We start from the raw sequence: 15,690 nt of genomic DNA on the forward strand, positions 1-15,690 counted from the left end.
TCCTTGGGGGCATCTGGGTGCTCAGTCTGTTAAGCATCTGCTGCTCAGGTCATCCCAGAGTCCTGGGATCAGCCCCACGCCCTCTCCCTACCCAGTGGGAGCCGCGCTCCCTCTCCTCTGCCCCTCCACTAGACACTTGTGTTCTGTCTTCTTCTCTAAATAAATATCTTAAAAAAAAAAAAAGTCACATGCTCTACTGACTGAGCTACCCAGGCACCACAGTTGTGGTTTTTAAAGAGATATTTATGTTTTATCTAATACAAGGGAGTTTACTGAAAAATCTCAAGTTCACAGTTTTATGTTCTTTTCCTTTTTTTAAGTTTATTTATTTATTTTTTTAGTAATCTCTACACCCAGTGTGGGGCTTGAACTCAAAACACAACAGAGATCAAGAGTCACATACTCTTCTGACTGAGCCAACCAGGTGCCCCTATGTTCTTTCCTTTTTTTTTTTTTAAAGTTTTCTTTTTATGTAAGTAATCTCTACACCCAGTGTAGGGCTCAAACTCACAACTCCAAGAGCAAGAGGTCCACATCCGACTCTGAACCAGCCAGGCACCCTCTTTTGTTTTGTTTTTGATAAGGAATGATTGTATGCTACTATTGCTGGTCAGACCTCTTGGAAACAAATGCTGAGATGGAGTTGGAGAGCAAGGTATTTATTAAGGACCAACATATGTAAAAGGGAAGGATCAGAAGCAGAATTGGGCAAGCAAGTTAAACTGTTACAGTCCCGTGAAGCTTGCCACTAACTCCAGCAGAGAGCACTTGGAATTGATGTGGGAAACAAAGGCAGAAAAATTACTACAATTTCTTTACTACTTAAGCAGCCCACTGACAAGTTTTTGAAACAGGCAGAGTGACTTCTAGGGACTCAACTGCCTGATGTTGACACTTTGCCTATGACAAAGGCAATTGTAGCCCAACCCCAGGATCCTGGAAGTCTACCTGTAATATATAAAAATTCTCTTGTGGAAACTTCTTTTTCTACCCCCAAGATATTACTTCCCCACCAAGATACAGTGGCTAATCATCCTCCAAGCATATGACCCAATCGGATATAACATCTGAAGGGACTCAACAGTAAAGGTTTATGAGTAATATATGATTTTCCTAACAATAGCTAGCCCTCCAAGGTCCTAAACTTTTGCTTCCAAAAATCTCTAGAGACTTAAGGTATCCCTAACCTCCTCCCAACTTGAAAGTATAGCGAGCCACTCCACATGATCCCAGCGCAGCTCTTTCTACTCATGGGTCCTGTCCCTATGCTTTTAATGGAATCACCTTTTTGCACCAAAGACGTCGCAAAGAATCCTTTCTTGGCCATCAGCTCTGGACCTCACCAACATTCCAAAACTAGCACCATTTGGCGAATACAAAGGGACCCCCTCTTGCTCTGAGAGAGCTTTCCCTGGTGTTCTCACCTTCACTTAATAAACTACTACTTCACCCCTTTGTGTCCACAAGATTCATTTCTCCTTTGCGGCCAAGTGAGACTAAGAACGCCTGCAACCCTGTAACAGGATGAACAGCCTTACTCAGAGTATCTTTTTACCAGGTCAGACTGACCGCTTTTTATATACTTTTACATACTTGGATTTATACATGTGCTCAGTCACTGGGCTGTAGGCTGTCTTGGAAAGGGTATGCCTAGAGGGGAGACAGCTATCCGCACTCCAAGTCATCTCTTGAAGGGCTGAGCTGGCGTCTGCCTACTGTATTATGCACAGCTGGGCAGCCAGGCCTTCCTTGAAGAAGGTTTCCTAGGTGGTAACAACTCGATGCTTACCACAAATATTACATGGTTCTTACCATTTATTGAGATGATCATAGATTGTCATCCTTTACAGTATTAGTGTTATGATCACATTTGGGATTTTTAAGTAGCTCCTTCAATAACATGCGGGGCTTTGAAACCCAAGACCCTGAGAGATCAAGAGCTGCACGATTTCCCACTGAGTGAGCTGGTTCTGATTCACTGATTTTAAATCACATTTGACCAACTGAAGCTTTCTTATCAATTTAAAAACTTTGTGGGAATTGATTTGCTAATATTTTACTTTTGATATTTTTGTTATTCATGCAGTAAGTGATAGTAGTTTGGCTTTTTCTATGTGAATGCTATCCTTGTCTGGATTTTGAATCAGCATAATGCTAGATCTAAAGTTTAGAATAAGTAATGGTGAAAGCAACCACGTACAGAAAACTGTTGGATATGGCCCAGGTACCACCTCTCATATGAATCTTCTGGAATTTTTTGTACCAGATATTTATTTTTAATTGAATATCAATTCTGATTATTAAAGATAACTACTAGTTTCAATGCTTTTTTTTGCATTACCATGTTTCTTTTCTTTCTTGATTTGTTTGGCTGTAGTATATTTCTTTCTTTTTTTTTTTTTTTTTTTTTAAGATTTTATTTATTTGACTTAGAGAAAGAAAGAGAGCACAAGTAGCAGAGTGGTAGACAAGGGAGAGGAGAGAGGATGCCCCCGCGCTGAGCAAGGAACTGGATGGGCTGGATCCGTAGAACCCTGGATTGTGACCTGAGCTGGAAGGCAGACACTTAACTCCGACTGAGCACCCAGGTGCCCCTATGTTGTGATTATCCTTCCCGCTTGATACTTCTTTTTTTTCTTCACTCCTAAAGCTTTTTTAAGATTCTTTTTCCTTTGTTCTGAAAAGTTGTCACGTACTATAAACGCCTTTTGTTATTCATTTTGCTTGGTACTCACTGGCCCCTTTCGAGTTGAAAGATGTGAGTTTCCTACTGAGATATTTTTTTCTTTGTACGCCCTTTTCCCACTGGAAATACCATTAGTAATACTATTACTCTGTCCTTTCCCATGGAAATACTATTAGAGAGGTGGGGACTCCTGAATCTGTCCTCTGTGCCAAATTTCCTTCTTTTTCAGCTTGTTCTTTTTCCACATTGCCTTTTTAAGAGATTTATCAGCTTGATCATTCAGCTTTCTATTCTTTCTAGGAGTGTCCATATTTTGATTCAGCTAACCTATGAAGTACTTTTAAATTCAAGATTTCTTGTGGGTTCTCTTTTCTTGGATGCCATTTACCTTCACATGTATTGAGTTTGAGATTCCTGTGGGCTGCAGGGGTGGAGCCCATGACAAGTACAGAGATTAAAAAGATTTCAGCCCAGACTTAGAATCTGAGGCCAGGAAGAAAGAAAGAGGGAAGGACCAAATAAGGGACAGTAGGAAGATTAGCCCATATTTGATGTCCAGGGTTTAGGAACAGGCTTCTCACCTGAGGTCCAAGGATGGCTTCAAGTTCTCATGAGACTGAAAGCAAACCTGCATACGATATGTACATTTTTCTGGAAGGGGTACCAGGGTTTTCCACTGAAAATGGCTAAGAACCACTGGCTGGACAATGTCTAGCATATGGAAGGAACTTGGTATACATCTCTTGCATCCGCATGTTTGGAGTAGAAGGACACTATGTGCTGAAGGGAAAAGTATGTGTAAAGGCCTGGGTCAAGGGTGGGAGGCAGTGAGTAACAGGTCTGTGTGGTAAACCAGGAGAAGCTCAGCTTGCTCAGAGATGAAGACAGAGCCGAGAGAAAAACAAGGTTGAGGAAGTGTGCTACTATGAGATTATGAAAGCCTTGACTGCCCAAAGAACACTACTTGTGTTTTATTCTGGTCAATGAGGAGCTGAGGATGATTTTTGGCCAGGAAATGGCATAGTCAGATTAAATTTCATGTCAGTTTTCTAGTTGTGGGGTTGGCTGACCAGATGAATATGCAGGAAGACCATTTGTTTAGTGGATTATAAGTTATCCTTTGAGGATTTAATAGACCTGGTGGGTTGAGTAGAGTCCACATTGAGGTCTGTCATGGATGTGACTCAGGTTACCAGCAGGGGTTACTAGAGGGCTATTTTATATCAAACACCGTCTTTTCTAGAAGCTGCTCTGAGTGCAGGTTGACTCTAAATTAGCTTCTCTTCTGTAGCCAGAGTATTACAAGAACAAATGAGAGAAATAAGGTCCCATTACGAAACCCTGAATCTTGGACATCCTGCCTCAAAACTCCTGAGGTCAATCCAGTGAAGCTCAGAGTTTTGCAAACAAAGGGTTCAGTGAACATTTTGCCCTCTCCTGTTGAAATTCCCCATAATCTGTGGGAAACAAATGCAATGATGATCACTGGGGAAGAAAGTGGGAGGAAATCTCAGGTCTAAGGAGCTGACAATCTGCTTTGCACTTGAGCACTCTCCAACTGCTCTTTTTCGTTCCAATGTTCGAGATTCTTTTTTTTTTTTTTTTTTCTATTTTGAAGATTTTATTTATACATTTGAGAGAGAGAGACAGAGAGAGCAAACAAGCAAGTGAAGAGGCAGTGGGAGAGGGAGAAGCAGGTTCCCCACTAAGCAGGGAGATACGGGCTCAATCCCAGGACTTGGAGATCATGACCTGAGCTGAAGGCAGCCTAACCATCTGAGCCACCCGGTGCCCCTAATGTCTGAGATTCTTGTGTTCAGCCATACTGAAGCCCTGAGGATAGAAACTCACTTTGTAACTTACCTCAACAACAATCATCCTTTTCTTTCTTCTTTCTTTCTTTCTTTCTTTCTTTCTTTCTTTTCTTTCTTTCTTTCTTCTTTTCTTTCCCTTCCCTCCCTTTCTTTCTTTCCTTTTCTTTCTTTCTTTCTTTCTTTCAAGAAAGGGCATGGGGTGCAGGCAGAGGAAGAGAATCATCAAGCCAACTCTCTGCTGAGTGTGCAGCTCAATATGCATCTTGATCCAGCGACTCCATGAGATCCTGACTTGAGCTGAAAGCAAGAGTCAGCTGTTCAACCGGCTGAGCCACCTAGGAGCCCCAGGAGAAAGAGAATCCTTTAAGTGGGCTCCACTCAGCATAGAGCTAAACCCGGGTCTCGACCTCACAACCTTGAGATCATGGCCTGAGCCAAACTCAAAAGTCAGACTCTTAACCGACTGAGCCACCCAGGAGCCCCAACAATCATCCTTTTAAGCACCTACTGCATGTCAGGTGTTATGCTACCTTACTTTACAGTTGGCCTACGGGCTGTCTCCTTGCCTAGCTTAAACAGTTTTCTTCCATCTCGGAGGTTCTTAACAATGGGTGCTTCTCCAGCTTCAGTCACAAAGCCTTAAAGACTCTTGTGCCACGATTCAGTTCCAGAGATTCAGAGTCAGAGTCCTGGAGATCCCAGGGATTTGGAAGAAGTTTGCTGGGTGATGCCACACACTCAGATACCACCTCCGCCACCTTAGGGATCTTGTCTTATCAGCACCACTTTCTCTTTTCTTTGATATTTCCCTCAGCCTCAGTCCCATCTTAAACACTGAAATCGAAACCTTCCTTTAAGCCTTTGTTCTTTTGCTTCCCTGCCAAACTCCTCGAACCAGTAATTAATTGACTCCCAGTGCCTCTGCCTTCTTGCTGCCTGTTCAGTACTCAACCCACACATCAATACTCCTGGCAGGCTTCTTCGGCATGTCACCAATGACTAATAGTTAAACCTAAGGAGTGTTTAAAATTCCTTAGCTTGACCCAGTATTTGACCCTTTCATCCTTTTACTGAAAGGCATCATTCTCTCTCTTTGGTTTCCTCAAACCCTAGTAGCAACTTCTGCTTTGGGGGCTCCTCCTAGCACGCCAGCCCATTTCCCCACGGTATAGTCTTCCAGGGGTTGATATACATTTCTTTGCTGAAACCTTCCTGGCTTCTGTCTCTGGCTTCACCTCTCTCCTGGTTCCCAATCTGTACACCTGATGCTGACCAAATGTGTCCTCAGGGTGCCACAAGCACTGCAATTGCTGTGTGTCTGAAAGCCAGAGTTGCTGCAGGTTTCCTGTAATATTAGCCTCTGGGTTCTAACTCCTTTTCCAACCATCAGTGACCCTTGCCTCAGTTCATGCCTTCACTCCTTCTTGCCTGGACTGCAATATCTCTCCTCATCTGGTCTCCCTGCTTCCCAGTCACTCCTAACACAAATTCATCCATCTAAAATAGACTTCCTAAAAACAAATCTGAACATGTCACCACTGTGCTTAAGACTGTTCCACGGCCTCCCATCACCTCTTAGAAAAAGTGTATGGCACAGAGTAGACAGGTTTTTAGCCCTTGCCTCAGCCTCCTTGCCCTCCTCCATAGGACTTAGCCCAGCCAGGCTCAGTCAGATCCCAATCCTGATCCTGTTACTCATCTTTCTGCCCCCAGCATAGACAGCCTGCCCATCTTCCCCGTCTAGGTTTCTTCCCTAGCCTGAGAGTACTACAAAGGAGGACTATTATCAAGTCAGCTTGGCGGTAAGGTACCTGTCGCATGTCTATTGTTCACAGCTTTTTATTTGTTTAAGTTTTACTTATTTAAGTAATCCTGACATGGGGCTTAAACTCAAAAAACCCTGGAAATCAGGAGGCTCATGCTCTTCCAACTGAGCCAGTCAGGCACCCCTGTCCACAGCTTTATAACTGAGTATTTTCAAATGTACAGAAATGATGAAAAAGTAAGATAGTGAATACTTGGATACCATCCACCTAGAGTCATTAAGGCAAAAATATTAACATCATCCTTAACTCCTCTCTCACATACCTTATGTTCTATTCATTAACAATTCCTTTAGATTCTTCTTCAGAATATATCCAAAATCCAAATACTTCTCACCACCTCCTTTTCTGTGCCATATCCAAGCAAGCACCTCTGACCATGACTTTTAGCTTCCTCAATGCTCCCTGCTTTCTCTCCTTGCTCCCACAGCATATTCTCTCACCGACAGTCAGAGGGATGCTGTTAACTCACTATGTCACTCCCCTGCTCAAAAACCTGAATGGCAGGGCACCTAGGGTGGTGCAGTGAGTTGAGTGTCCGCCTCTTGATTTCAGCTCAGGTCATAGCCCCAGTGTCCTACGGTCAAGCCCCGCATTGGGTTCCACTCTCAGCATGGAGTCTGCTTGAGTTTCTCTCTCCCTCTCTCTCTCATCCCCACCACGCCTAGCGCATGCATTCTCTCTCTCAAAAATCTTTAAAAACAAACAAACAAACAAACAAACAAACAAACAAACAAACCCGAATGGATTCTGTCTCCCATTTTCTTCAGAGGAGAGGCTGATGTCCTCATAGCTGCACACAAAGTCTGTTTAATGTGCCAGTATTATCTCCATGTCTTTACCGCTACTCCTTCCCTTCCCTCACTCTGCTATAGCCACAGGCCTTCTGTGGTTCCTCAATCAGGCCAGGCACAGCCCACCTCAGGTCTTTTGCATTTTCTTTTTCCTCTGCTTCTTAGGTCCCTCACCCTTCACCCCATGTCTTTGGACAGACGCACTTCCTCACCTCCTCAGTGAAACCCTTTACCTACTTAAACTGCCTATTACTCTCCCCTGCCCTCTCCCATACTCTCTAACCCTCTTTCCAGGTTTTTCTCCACAGCAGTTATCACCACTTGATACACTATGCAGTTTTCACTTACTTATCTTTGTTATGCTCTGTAAGCTCCACAAGGACAGGGACTCGTGTGCTGGGCTACCATGTGTGCCTCCAGCCCCTGGAAGGGCGGCTGGAACATAGCGGAGCGCTGTCGGCCTCAGCCGAGTGACTGGAAGAATGGGAGCCCAGAGTAGAAAACATTCAAGCCCGGGAAGACTTCCAGGAGGAGCCCATCTAACCGCCGCTCTCCCAAACACCGCCCAGAGGATGTGGGAGCCGGCTCCGCTTCCTCGAACCCCGCCTGTCGGGGGCGGGGCCTCCACCGGAAGCCTCCCTCCCCAGCGGAAGCCGACCCTGCAGCCTGGGCCCTCCTCCCAACCTGTCCCCGGCTCTTGCCCCGCCCACCCGAAAGTGGGTGAAAGGTCAGCGCTGCCGGCGTGTGGCTGGGGCTGTGGAGCAGGACCCGTCCGGAACAGATAGACGCACACTGCCGGCGAGGCGGACGGACGGACCATGGCAGACGAAGCGAAGCCCATCAGCCCGCTAAAGAACCTGCTGGCCGGCGGTTTTGGCGGCATGTGCCTGGTATTTGTGGGGCACCCTCTGGACACTGTCAAGGTGCGAGGAGGCTGGGGCGCCGGCTGGAGGGAGGAGGCCCGGGAGGGGCGCGGAAAGTAGCGTCTCCCACCAGGCGCAGCCCGGGATAGAAGCGGGGCATGAGAAGTAGAATCTCCCTTTCGCTCTTTTCGAGGATCGGGGTTGGGGCAGGGGGAAGCTGTTCTTCGCGCCCCAAAGAGCCAGACAGCGCAGAGAGAGCAGCCTCTAACCGTCCATCAAGGGCTCGCATTTGAAGTTCTCTGTCCCGCGTCCTCTCCTGACCCTGAGCCACTTCTTTGGGGATAGGAAAGAAAAAGCGCCTCCCCAAAGTTCCTATATCAGCAAACCTTATGACATTAACAGCAGGATTGAAACAGGTCACCTGTTAAAGCCCTCCTCAGGAAAAGAGCTAGGCAGAGGCGCAATAATTCTAGAGATGTCTTTTTTTTTTTTTTTTAAGATTTTATTTATTTATTTGACAGAGAGAAAGGCAGCCAGCGAGAGAGGGAACACAAGCAGGGGGAGTGGGAGAGGAAGAAGCTGGGAGCCTGAGCCTGATGCGGGGCTCAATCCCAGAATGCCAGGATCATGCCCTGAGCCGAAGGCAGATGCTTAAGGACTGAGACACCCAGGCGCCCCTAGAAATGTCTTTTGAAACATTCTCTGGGCCCCCACCGTCATCTCCTTCTCATTTTCCCCACTGCAGAGAGGGGGTTGGCCATCTTCAGCCTATCACCTCCCATCAGCCTGATAGGCCTCCTGTGGGAGGTGATGATAACCTCAGAGATTGAGTCCCTTCCAAAGAAAGCAAGTGACTGATTTCTCCCAGGGCCAGGATGATCCTCACAAGTCCCATGTGAGGAAGCCGTAATCAAACTGAGGCTCTGGGAAGGAGGAAACTCATCAGGGCTAGCTCCCTGTCTTCACATCCTACCTCAGTTCTTCCCCCTGCAGCACTTTTAGCAAGGCCTGCCTGGAGCAAAGTCCATGCCCTGTGACTTAGCATTCAAAACTTTATCTGAGTTTTCTAACCTTATTTCTGGAGATAGCTCTGGAGTTTCTTCCACAAGAGATAGGTCTGGGGCCATTTCACTCTTGGCAGGTTTGGGCAACAACCTCTTTGCTGCCTTTCATTACTCTTTCGGAGTCAATCTACGGGAAGATCAGGATTAAAACAATCAGGCTGGTTAGGGCACTGTGAAACATGAAATCAGGTGTTTATTTAGCTGATGGTAAATGCGGTGTGTGTTAGTGCTTCCCAGAAAATGGTCATTTTAGGCAGCACAGTCTAGTAAGAGAGAAGAATTGTCTGGTGTCTCATCCTACTCTTGATCCATGTAGCCAGATGTCTTGTTAGTTCCAGGCATTTGGGACCTCTCTTCTAAGAAAGCAAAAGCCTTCTTGGCTACCTTACACAAATGTTGCTCTTAACTTCTGAATCCTCTTGCCCATCCTCCCCACAGATGTCACTCTCAGGAAGGGCCCAGTGATCTCTGTACTGAAGTGTAAATGACTGAAAATGTTCCCTGGCATTTTTATCAGCCAGAAAGCCTCTTTTATGCTTAAACAAAACCACAAATTGCTGATTGCCGTCCTTTTGACCTCAGAGAGCCACCTGGGCTCCAGTCAAAGCCTGGAGGTCCAAGGTCACTAGTTGTGGCCTGAGAAGGCAAGAACTTCAGTACTTCAGAGTTGGAGCTTGGAAAGGCTGTATGGCAGGTGGCTAAGGGCTGGCTGAGTTCTGACTGGAGAAGTAGAAAAACCCAGACATTCTGGGTGTGGGGAAGGCAAGAGTGAAAGCAGATACAGGCTTGGCAGTGGGAGTCAGGCTGTAAAATAAGATCAACCATGGGGTACTTAAATGTTCTTGCTGGCCTGGATGGCGGGTGTCATGATGGGACAACGATGAGATTTACACAAAATCACAGAAAGGGATCAGCAGTTTTGATCCATTGCTCCCTCCCTACCAAGCGAAGAAGGTTGTGCCTGATCATGGAGGAGCTGAAAGCCAATATAACGGATTTTAGATATAAAGCAGTGGGAGCCTCTGGACATTTCTACTGTTCTGTCCTATAAACTCAGATTTGTATGTCCTCTCCGGTGCCTAGAGAGTGATTCCTTATTGTGACGTGTAAGGCCCTAATAAATATAAGAATGAGAGATTCTAAAGAAACAGAGGAACAGCATGCTGAAAATGGTGTTTTGAAAAAGTTGGTATGATAGCAACCTGAGAAGGACTTGGAAGCCGAAGAACTCTGAGCAGGAAAAACAGCCAGGAAAAAGACTACAGAAGAAACTGGATGTATCAGTTATCTATTGCAGTATAACAACTTACCCCAAAGCTTAGTGATACGAAAGAACAGCAGCCATTAACTCTCACAGTCTCTGTGAGGCAGGATTTGGGGGGCAGCCTTAGGCAAATAGTCTGGCCCAGGGTTGCTTCTGAGATTGCAGATGTTGGCTGGGATCCAGAATGTGTAAAGAACTCTTACAAGTTAGGGGTGCCTGGGTGGCGCAGTCATTAAGCATCTGCCTCCGGCTCAGGGCGTGATCCCAGCGTTCTGGGATCGAGCCCCACATCAGGCTTCTCCACTAGGAGCCTGCTTCTTCCTCTCCCACTCCCCCTGCTTGTGTTCCCTCTCTCGCTGCCTGTCTTTCTCTGTCAAATAAGTAAATAAAATCTTAAAAAAAAAAAAACTCTTACAAGTTAATAAAAAGACAAATAGCCCAATTAAAAAATGGGTGAAAGGCTTAATATTCGGTAAATATTAAGCAAATTTATAGAGACAGAAAGTAGATAAGTGATTGCCAAGAGTTGAGAGGAGAGAAGAATGGGGAGTAACTACTAATGGTGTGGTGTTTCTTTTTGGGGTCATGAAAATGTTATAAATTGATTGTAAGGAAGGTTGCACAATTCAAAATACTAAAATACAGAATTGTGCACTGTAAAAGGGTGAATTTTGTGGTATGTAAATTATATCTTAATAAAGGCATTTAAAAGAAGTACTGAACCAGGCTGCCTAGCTGGCTTAGTTGGTAGAGCATGTGGCTCTTTTTTTTTTTTTTTTTAATATTTATTTATTTATTTTAGAGAGAGAGAGAATGTGCTCAAGCACAAGCAGGGGGAGGGGCAGAGGTGTAGAGGGAAAGAAGCAGACTCCCCACTGAGCGGGGAGCCTGATGCGGGGCTTGATCCCAGGACTCCAAGATCATGACCTAAGCCGAAATCAAGAATCAGAGAGCATGTCACTCTTGATTTTGGGGTCACGAGTTTGACTGCCACGTTGGGTGTAGAGATTGCTTTAAAAAAAAAAAAAGTACTGAACCAAAGACAGTGCACCTCCCCCACAATAGGTGTTATCTGGGACTACCAGATTGGCATCCATGTGGTTCATTCATGTGCGGGCACATTCATGCTGCCTGTGTCAGGAGGCCTTTTTTCCTCTGCACATGGCCTCTCTAGGCTGCTTGACTGTCCTCATGACATGGTGGCTGACTTCTCCCAAAGCAGATAACCTGAGATAGAGAGAGGCAGAAGCTGGCCTTTTTATCACCTAGCCTTGGAAGTCGTATAGCACCAATACCACCACACTCTATTCGATAGAAGTGAGTTCACTGAGTCTGGTCCACATTTAAGGGGAGTGAATTAGGACTTACCTTTGAAGGGGAAAGAGCATTAAAGAATTAGTGGACATAATTGAAAACCACTACACTGTGTATGGATGGGTTAGAACTTGCCCTGGGAGAGGACTCAGACAGAGAGAGGAAGAAATTAGGATTCTGGAAGCATCTCGAAGGACCACTTTAACAGACTTGGTTCCCATGTCATAAGAGCAACAGGATAAGTAGTCAGAGGTGATGCTGTGGTTTCAAATTCTGAGAAAGTGGGTGGCTAGGTGGCTCTGGCACAAATGGCACATTCATCAAGAGGGTGAGATTCCAGAGGTAATTTGAGGAGGGAGATCTTCTCCAGGCAGTTAGAAGTGTAGCCCTAAAGATGGGAAAGAAGGTCTGGAGATGACCAAGTGATCGTCATCACTGAGCAGAAGCTGAAGCCCTGCAATCTTGAGTTTTCTGAAAGGGATTGTGGGCCAGATGGGTAGGGCGCTGAGCCTTGAAGAATGCCTGGAGTAGAGAAGGACGTAAAGGACGGAGTTGTAAGAAGGGAGGTTTCAAGAAGAGATAGTTTGAAGCTTTGGATGCACCAAAAGGTCGAGAAGGATGAGAACTAAGAAGAGTAGCATTAAATCCACCTTATTCCAGAATGCCTCTGTGGAGTGCCTTACCTAACCACCAGCATACCACCACAAATGGAAGGGGGATGGTGGCTAGAGCGGGAGCTTTGCATCAGCCAGGCCTTATTACTGGCACATCACTTGAATTCCCTAAACCCAGTCTTCTCATCTGTAAGCTGGGAATACCTATCCCATTGGGTCACTGTGGGATCCATTAGGTAAGAAATAAATGGTGGAAGTAACTGGATGAGGGGAAAAAAGAAGCACGCTACTCGTGACCTGTAAGTGCAGCCTTGGAATAAACTGGAAGAAAAAGAAGTCTGAATCTAGCAGGTTAAGTGAATGCCAAAGACATGTACACAGGCACAGCTTTCTCTGTTCAGAGTTTGGCAGGCAGTTCTGTTTCTGGGAGATGACTGCATTTTAACTTCTGGTTTCAGGTCCGACTGCAGACACAGCCCTCAAGTTTGCCTGGACAGCCTCCCATGTACTCTGGGACCTTCGACTGTTTCCGGAAGACTCTTGTTAGAGAGGTATGGTACCCAAGTGCTGGGCATTCTTCTTACTCAGAGGACCACATTCCCAGAGTTGGTTTGTTATCCCCCTGGGGGGATAGAGTGACTTTCTGCTGGAGGTCTAGCCCACAGCTGTGGCTGTCTCATCATGCTGTCCTATGCCCTCCTGTTGTTGCGCTGGAGTCTTTGATAATTCCAGCCACTTTTATATGCAAGACTGAAGCTAATAAAATGGTTCTCTCATTTGGAAGGCAGAATTAGACCACAGGGAATTAGTGGGGAATAATTAGAGATGTGAAATGAAAGAAAATACAAATCTGGATCAGTTGGTTCAATAGAGGTCAGTGTTAGAAGTTCATGTAAAGTCTCAGGGTGCCTGGTTGGCTCAGTTGGCAGAGCATGTGATTCTTCATCTCAGGGTCATGAGTTCAAGCCCTACGTTGGGCATACTTAAAAAGAAAAGAGAGAGAGAGAGAAAAGAAAAAAGAATGTAATCAAAAAGTTCATGTGAAGGGGTGCCTGGGTGGCTCAGTTGGTTAAGTGTCTGCCTTCAGATCAGGTCATGGTCCCAGGGTCCTGGGGTCAAGCCCCACATCAGGCTCCCTACTCAGCAGGGAGCCTGCTTCTCCCTCTCCTGCTCCCCCTGCTCTCTCTGTCTCTGTCTCTCTCTGTCAAATAAATAAATAAAATGTTAAAAATAAAAGGGGGAGGCACCTGGTTGGCTCAGTCATTCAGCGTCTGCCTTCGGCTCAGGTCATGATCCCAGTGTTCTGGGATTGAGCCCCACATCAGGCTCCCTGCTCAGCAGGAAGCTTGCTTCTCCCTCTTGTGTTCCCTCTTTCGCTGCCTCTCTCTCTGTCAGATAAATAAAGAGAATCTTAAAAAAAAAAAAAAAGTTTATATAAAGTCTAGAGGAAAAGTCACCCAGCCTGAAGAATAGTGAGAGAGGCTGGTGAGTCTGCAAACCCCTAGACAAAGACACAAATTGGTTTGGGGTTTTTGAATTACTTAATAACTTTTCAGGTATTTCTTGGAGTGAAAACATGAGATTTTATTTATTTATTTTTAAAGATTTTATTTATTTATTTGAGAGTGAAAGAGCTCATGCGAGAGAGCCCAAGCAGGGGGAGGAGCAGAGGGAGAGGGAGAAGCAGGCTTCCGCTGAGCAGGGAGCCCTATGTGAGGCTCAATCCCAGGACCCTGGGATAATGACCTGAGCTGAAGGCAGGCACTTAACTAAGCCACCTACGCGCCCCTATTTATTTATTTATTTATTTATTTATTTTTAAAGATTTTATTTATTTATTTGAGAGAGAGAAGGGAAAGCACCCAAGCAAGGAGGGGGGGGGAGAGGGAAGCAGCAGAGGGAGAGGGATAAGCAGACTCCCTGCTGAGCAGGGAGCCTGGCTCCATCCCAGGACCCTGGGATCACGATGAGCCAAAGGCAGATGTTTAACTGACTGAACCACCCAGGTGCCCCTGAAAACACAGGATTTTAAAAAAGTTTTTTTTACTAGTGATATTTATTACTCACTTCATTAGCACAATATGTTAAAAGACCTTGTTGAGAACTTTTCCTTCACTTCCTAAAATATAACTCTCATATGAAAACTCTATTAAACATATAATCCTTATTAAAGGTACAGAAACTGAGAAGTAGTTGTTACCCAGATAAAGAGGGGATGTTGGTAAGTGATGGGCTCAGCCTCGGGGGAGAAGTTGTTCCCTGCAGGACCCATGCCTGAGATGGTGCTGCCCTTTGTTCTGTAAGGCATTTTTTCTTTCATCTGTGCTGCTCCGGGCAGAATTTGACGTCTGATTGAGGCTTTAAGCTTTGGGTCTGCTCAGAGTCCTCTGCCCCGGAGGAAGAAAGGCAGGATTACCTGCCTCTTGGTCAACAAACACTGAGCACCTGTTTAACAGCTTGGCAGTGTGCTGGGTCCTGGAGGCCTGGTGAGAATGGCTCGTATAAACCCAACCTTCTGCAGAGTCGAATAGGCTTCCGCAGTCCCAGTCCGTATGTGTGCGTGTCCCTGGTTTTTGCTGTGCAGACTGAGCTCTCTGCTTTCTGAAGCTGCCAGAGGTGGTGGGGCATGGAAGTGGCTGGGCCAGCATAATGGAAGAAAGGCTCGTGGAGTTCTCAGGAGGCATGGGCTTAGCCCCTTAGTACCTGGGCATCCTTCTCAGCCCAGGCAGGGAGCTGTGGGCTTTGGAAGGACTTGGTCACATGCTGCTTTTGTAGACCTCCTCAGAACCTTCTCTTTCCCCTTCATTCTTTCCTGTGTGCTGCCTTCGGACTTTGTCCTCAGAGAGTCTGCTTATGGCCTGTGGCAGTGTTAGACCTTTGCAGGATCCAAGAGTGCTGACTTGTACAGCTGGCCCCTTTAGAAGGCTGGTGGCGAATGCCCAGAGTCTGTGGAGGGACCGGTGCTTCAGCCTGTGTCTGCGGACCCTCCCAGCGTGTAGCACCACCCTGTTTCTCCTGCAGCTATCTCTCTGTCTTTTTTTTTTAAAGATTTTATTTATTTATTTGAGAGCGTGGGCGAGCATGAGCCGGGGTGGAGGGTGAGCAGAGGGAAAGGGACAAGCAGACTTGGCACTGCGTGTGAGCCCAACGCAGAGCTCAATCTCAAGACCCTGGGATTAGGACCTGAGCTGAAGTCAAGAGTCCAATGCCTAATGGACTGAGCCACCCAGGCGCCCCACCTGCAGCTCTCTCTTAAGGAACAGCTTTTTTTGGGGCGCGTGGGTAGCGCAGTCGTTAAGCGTCTGCCTTCGGCTCAGGGCATGATCCCGGTGTTATGGCATCGAGCCCCATGTTGGGCTCCTCCTCTGGGAGCCTGCCTTCTTCCTCTCCCACTCCCCCGCTTGTGTTCCCTCTCTGGCTGGCTGTCTCTCTGTCAAATAAATAAATAAAATCT

At 46.1% G+C, this 15,690-nt stretch overlaps 1 protein-coding gene across 1 annotated transcript in view; it reads left to right on the forward strand.

Annotated features, from left to right (window-relative positions):
- The first annotated feature begins 7,820 nt into the window (after positions 1–7,820).
- SLC25A20 (solute carrier family 25 member 20) overlaps positions 7,821–15,690 on the forward strand; it is a 28,254-nt gene continuing 20,384 nt past the window's right edge. Inside the window, exons 1-2 of the mRNA XM_040628848.1 lie at positions 7,821–8,040; positions 12,695–12,787. Of these exons, the coding sequence (XP_040484782.1) occupies positions 7,936–8,040; positions 12,695–12,787 (198 nt within the window). The 5' untranslated portion in view covers positions 7,821–7,935. The remainder of the gene's footprint in view (positions 8,041–12,694; positions 12,788–15,690) is intronic.

The sequence above is a fragment of the Ursus maritimus genome, unplaced genomic scaffold (genome assembly GCF_017311325.1).
Source record: "Ursus maritimus isolate PB19 unplaced genomic scaffold, ASM1731132v1 scaffold_14, whole genome shotgun sequence".
Lineage (NCBI taxonomy): Eukaryota > Metazoa > Chordata > Mammalia > Carnivora > Ursidae > Ursus > Ursus maritimus.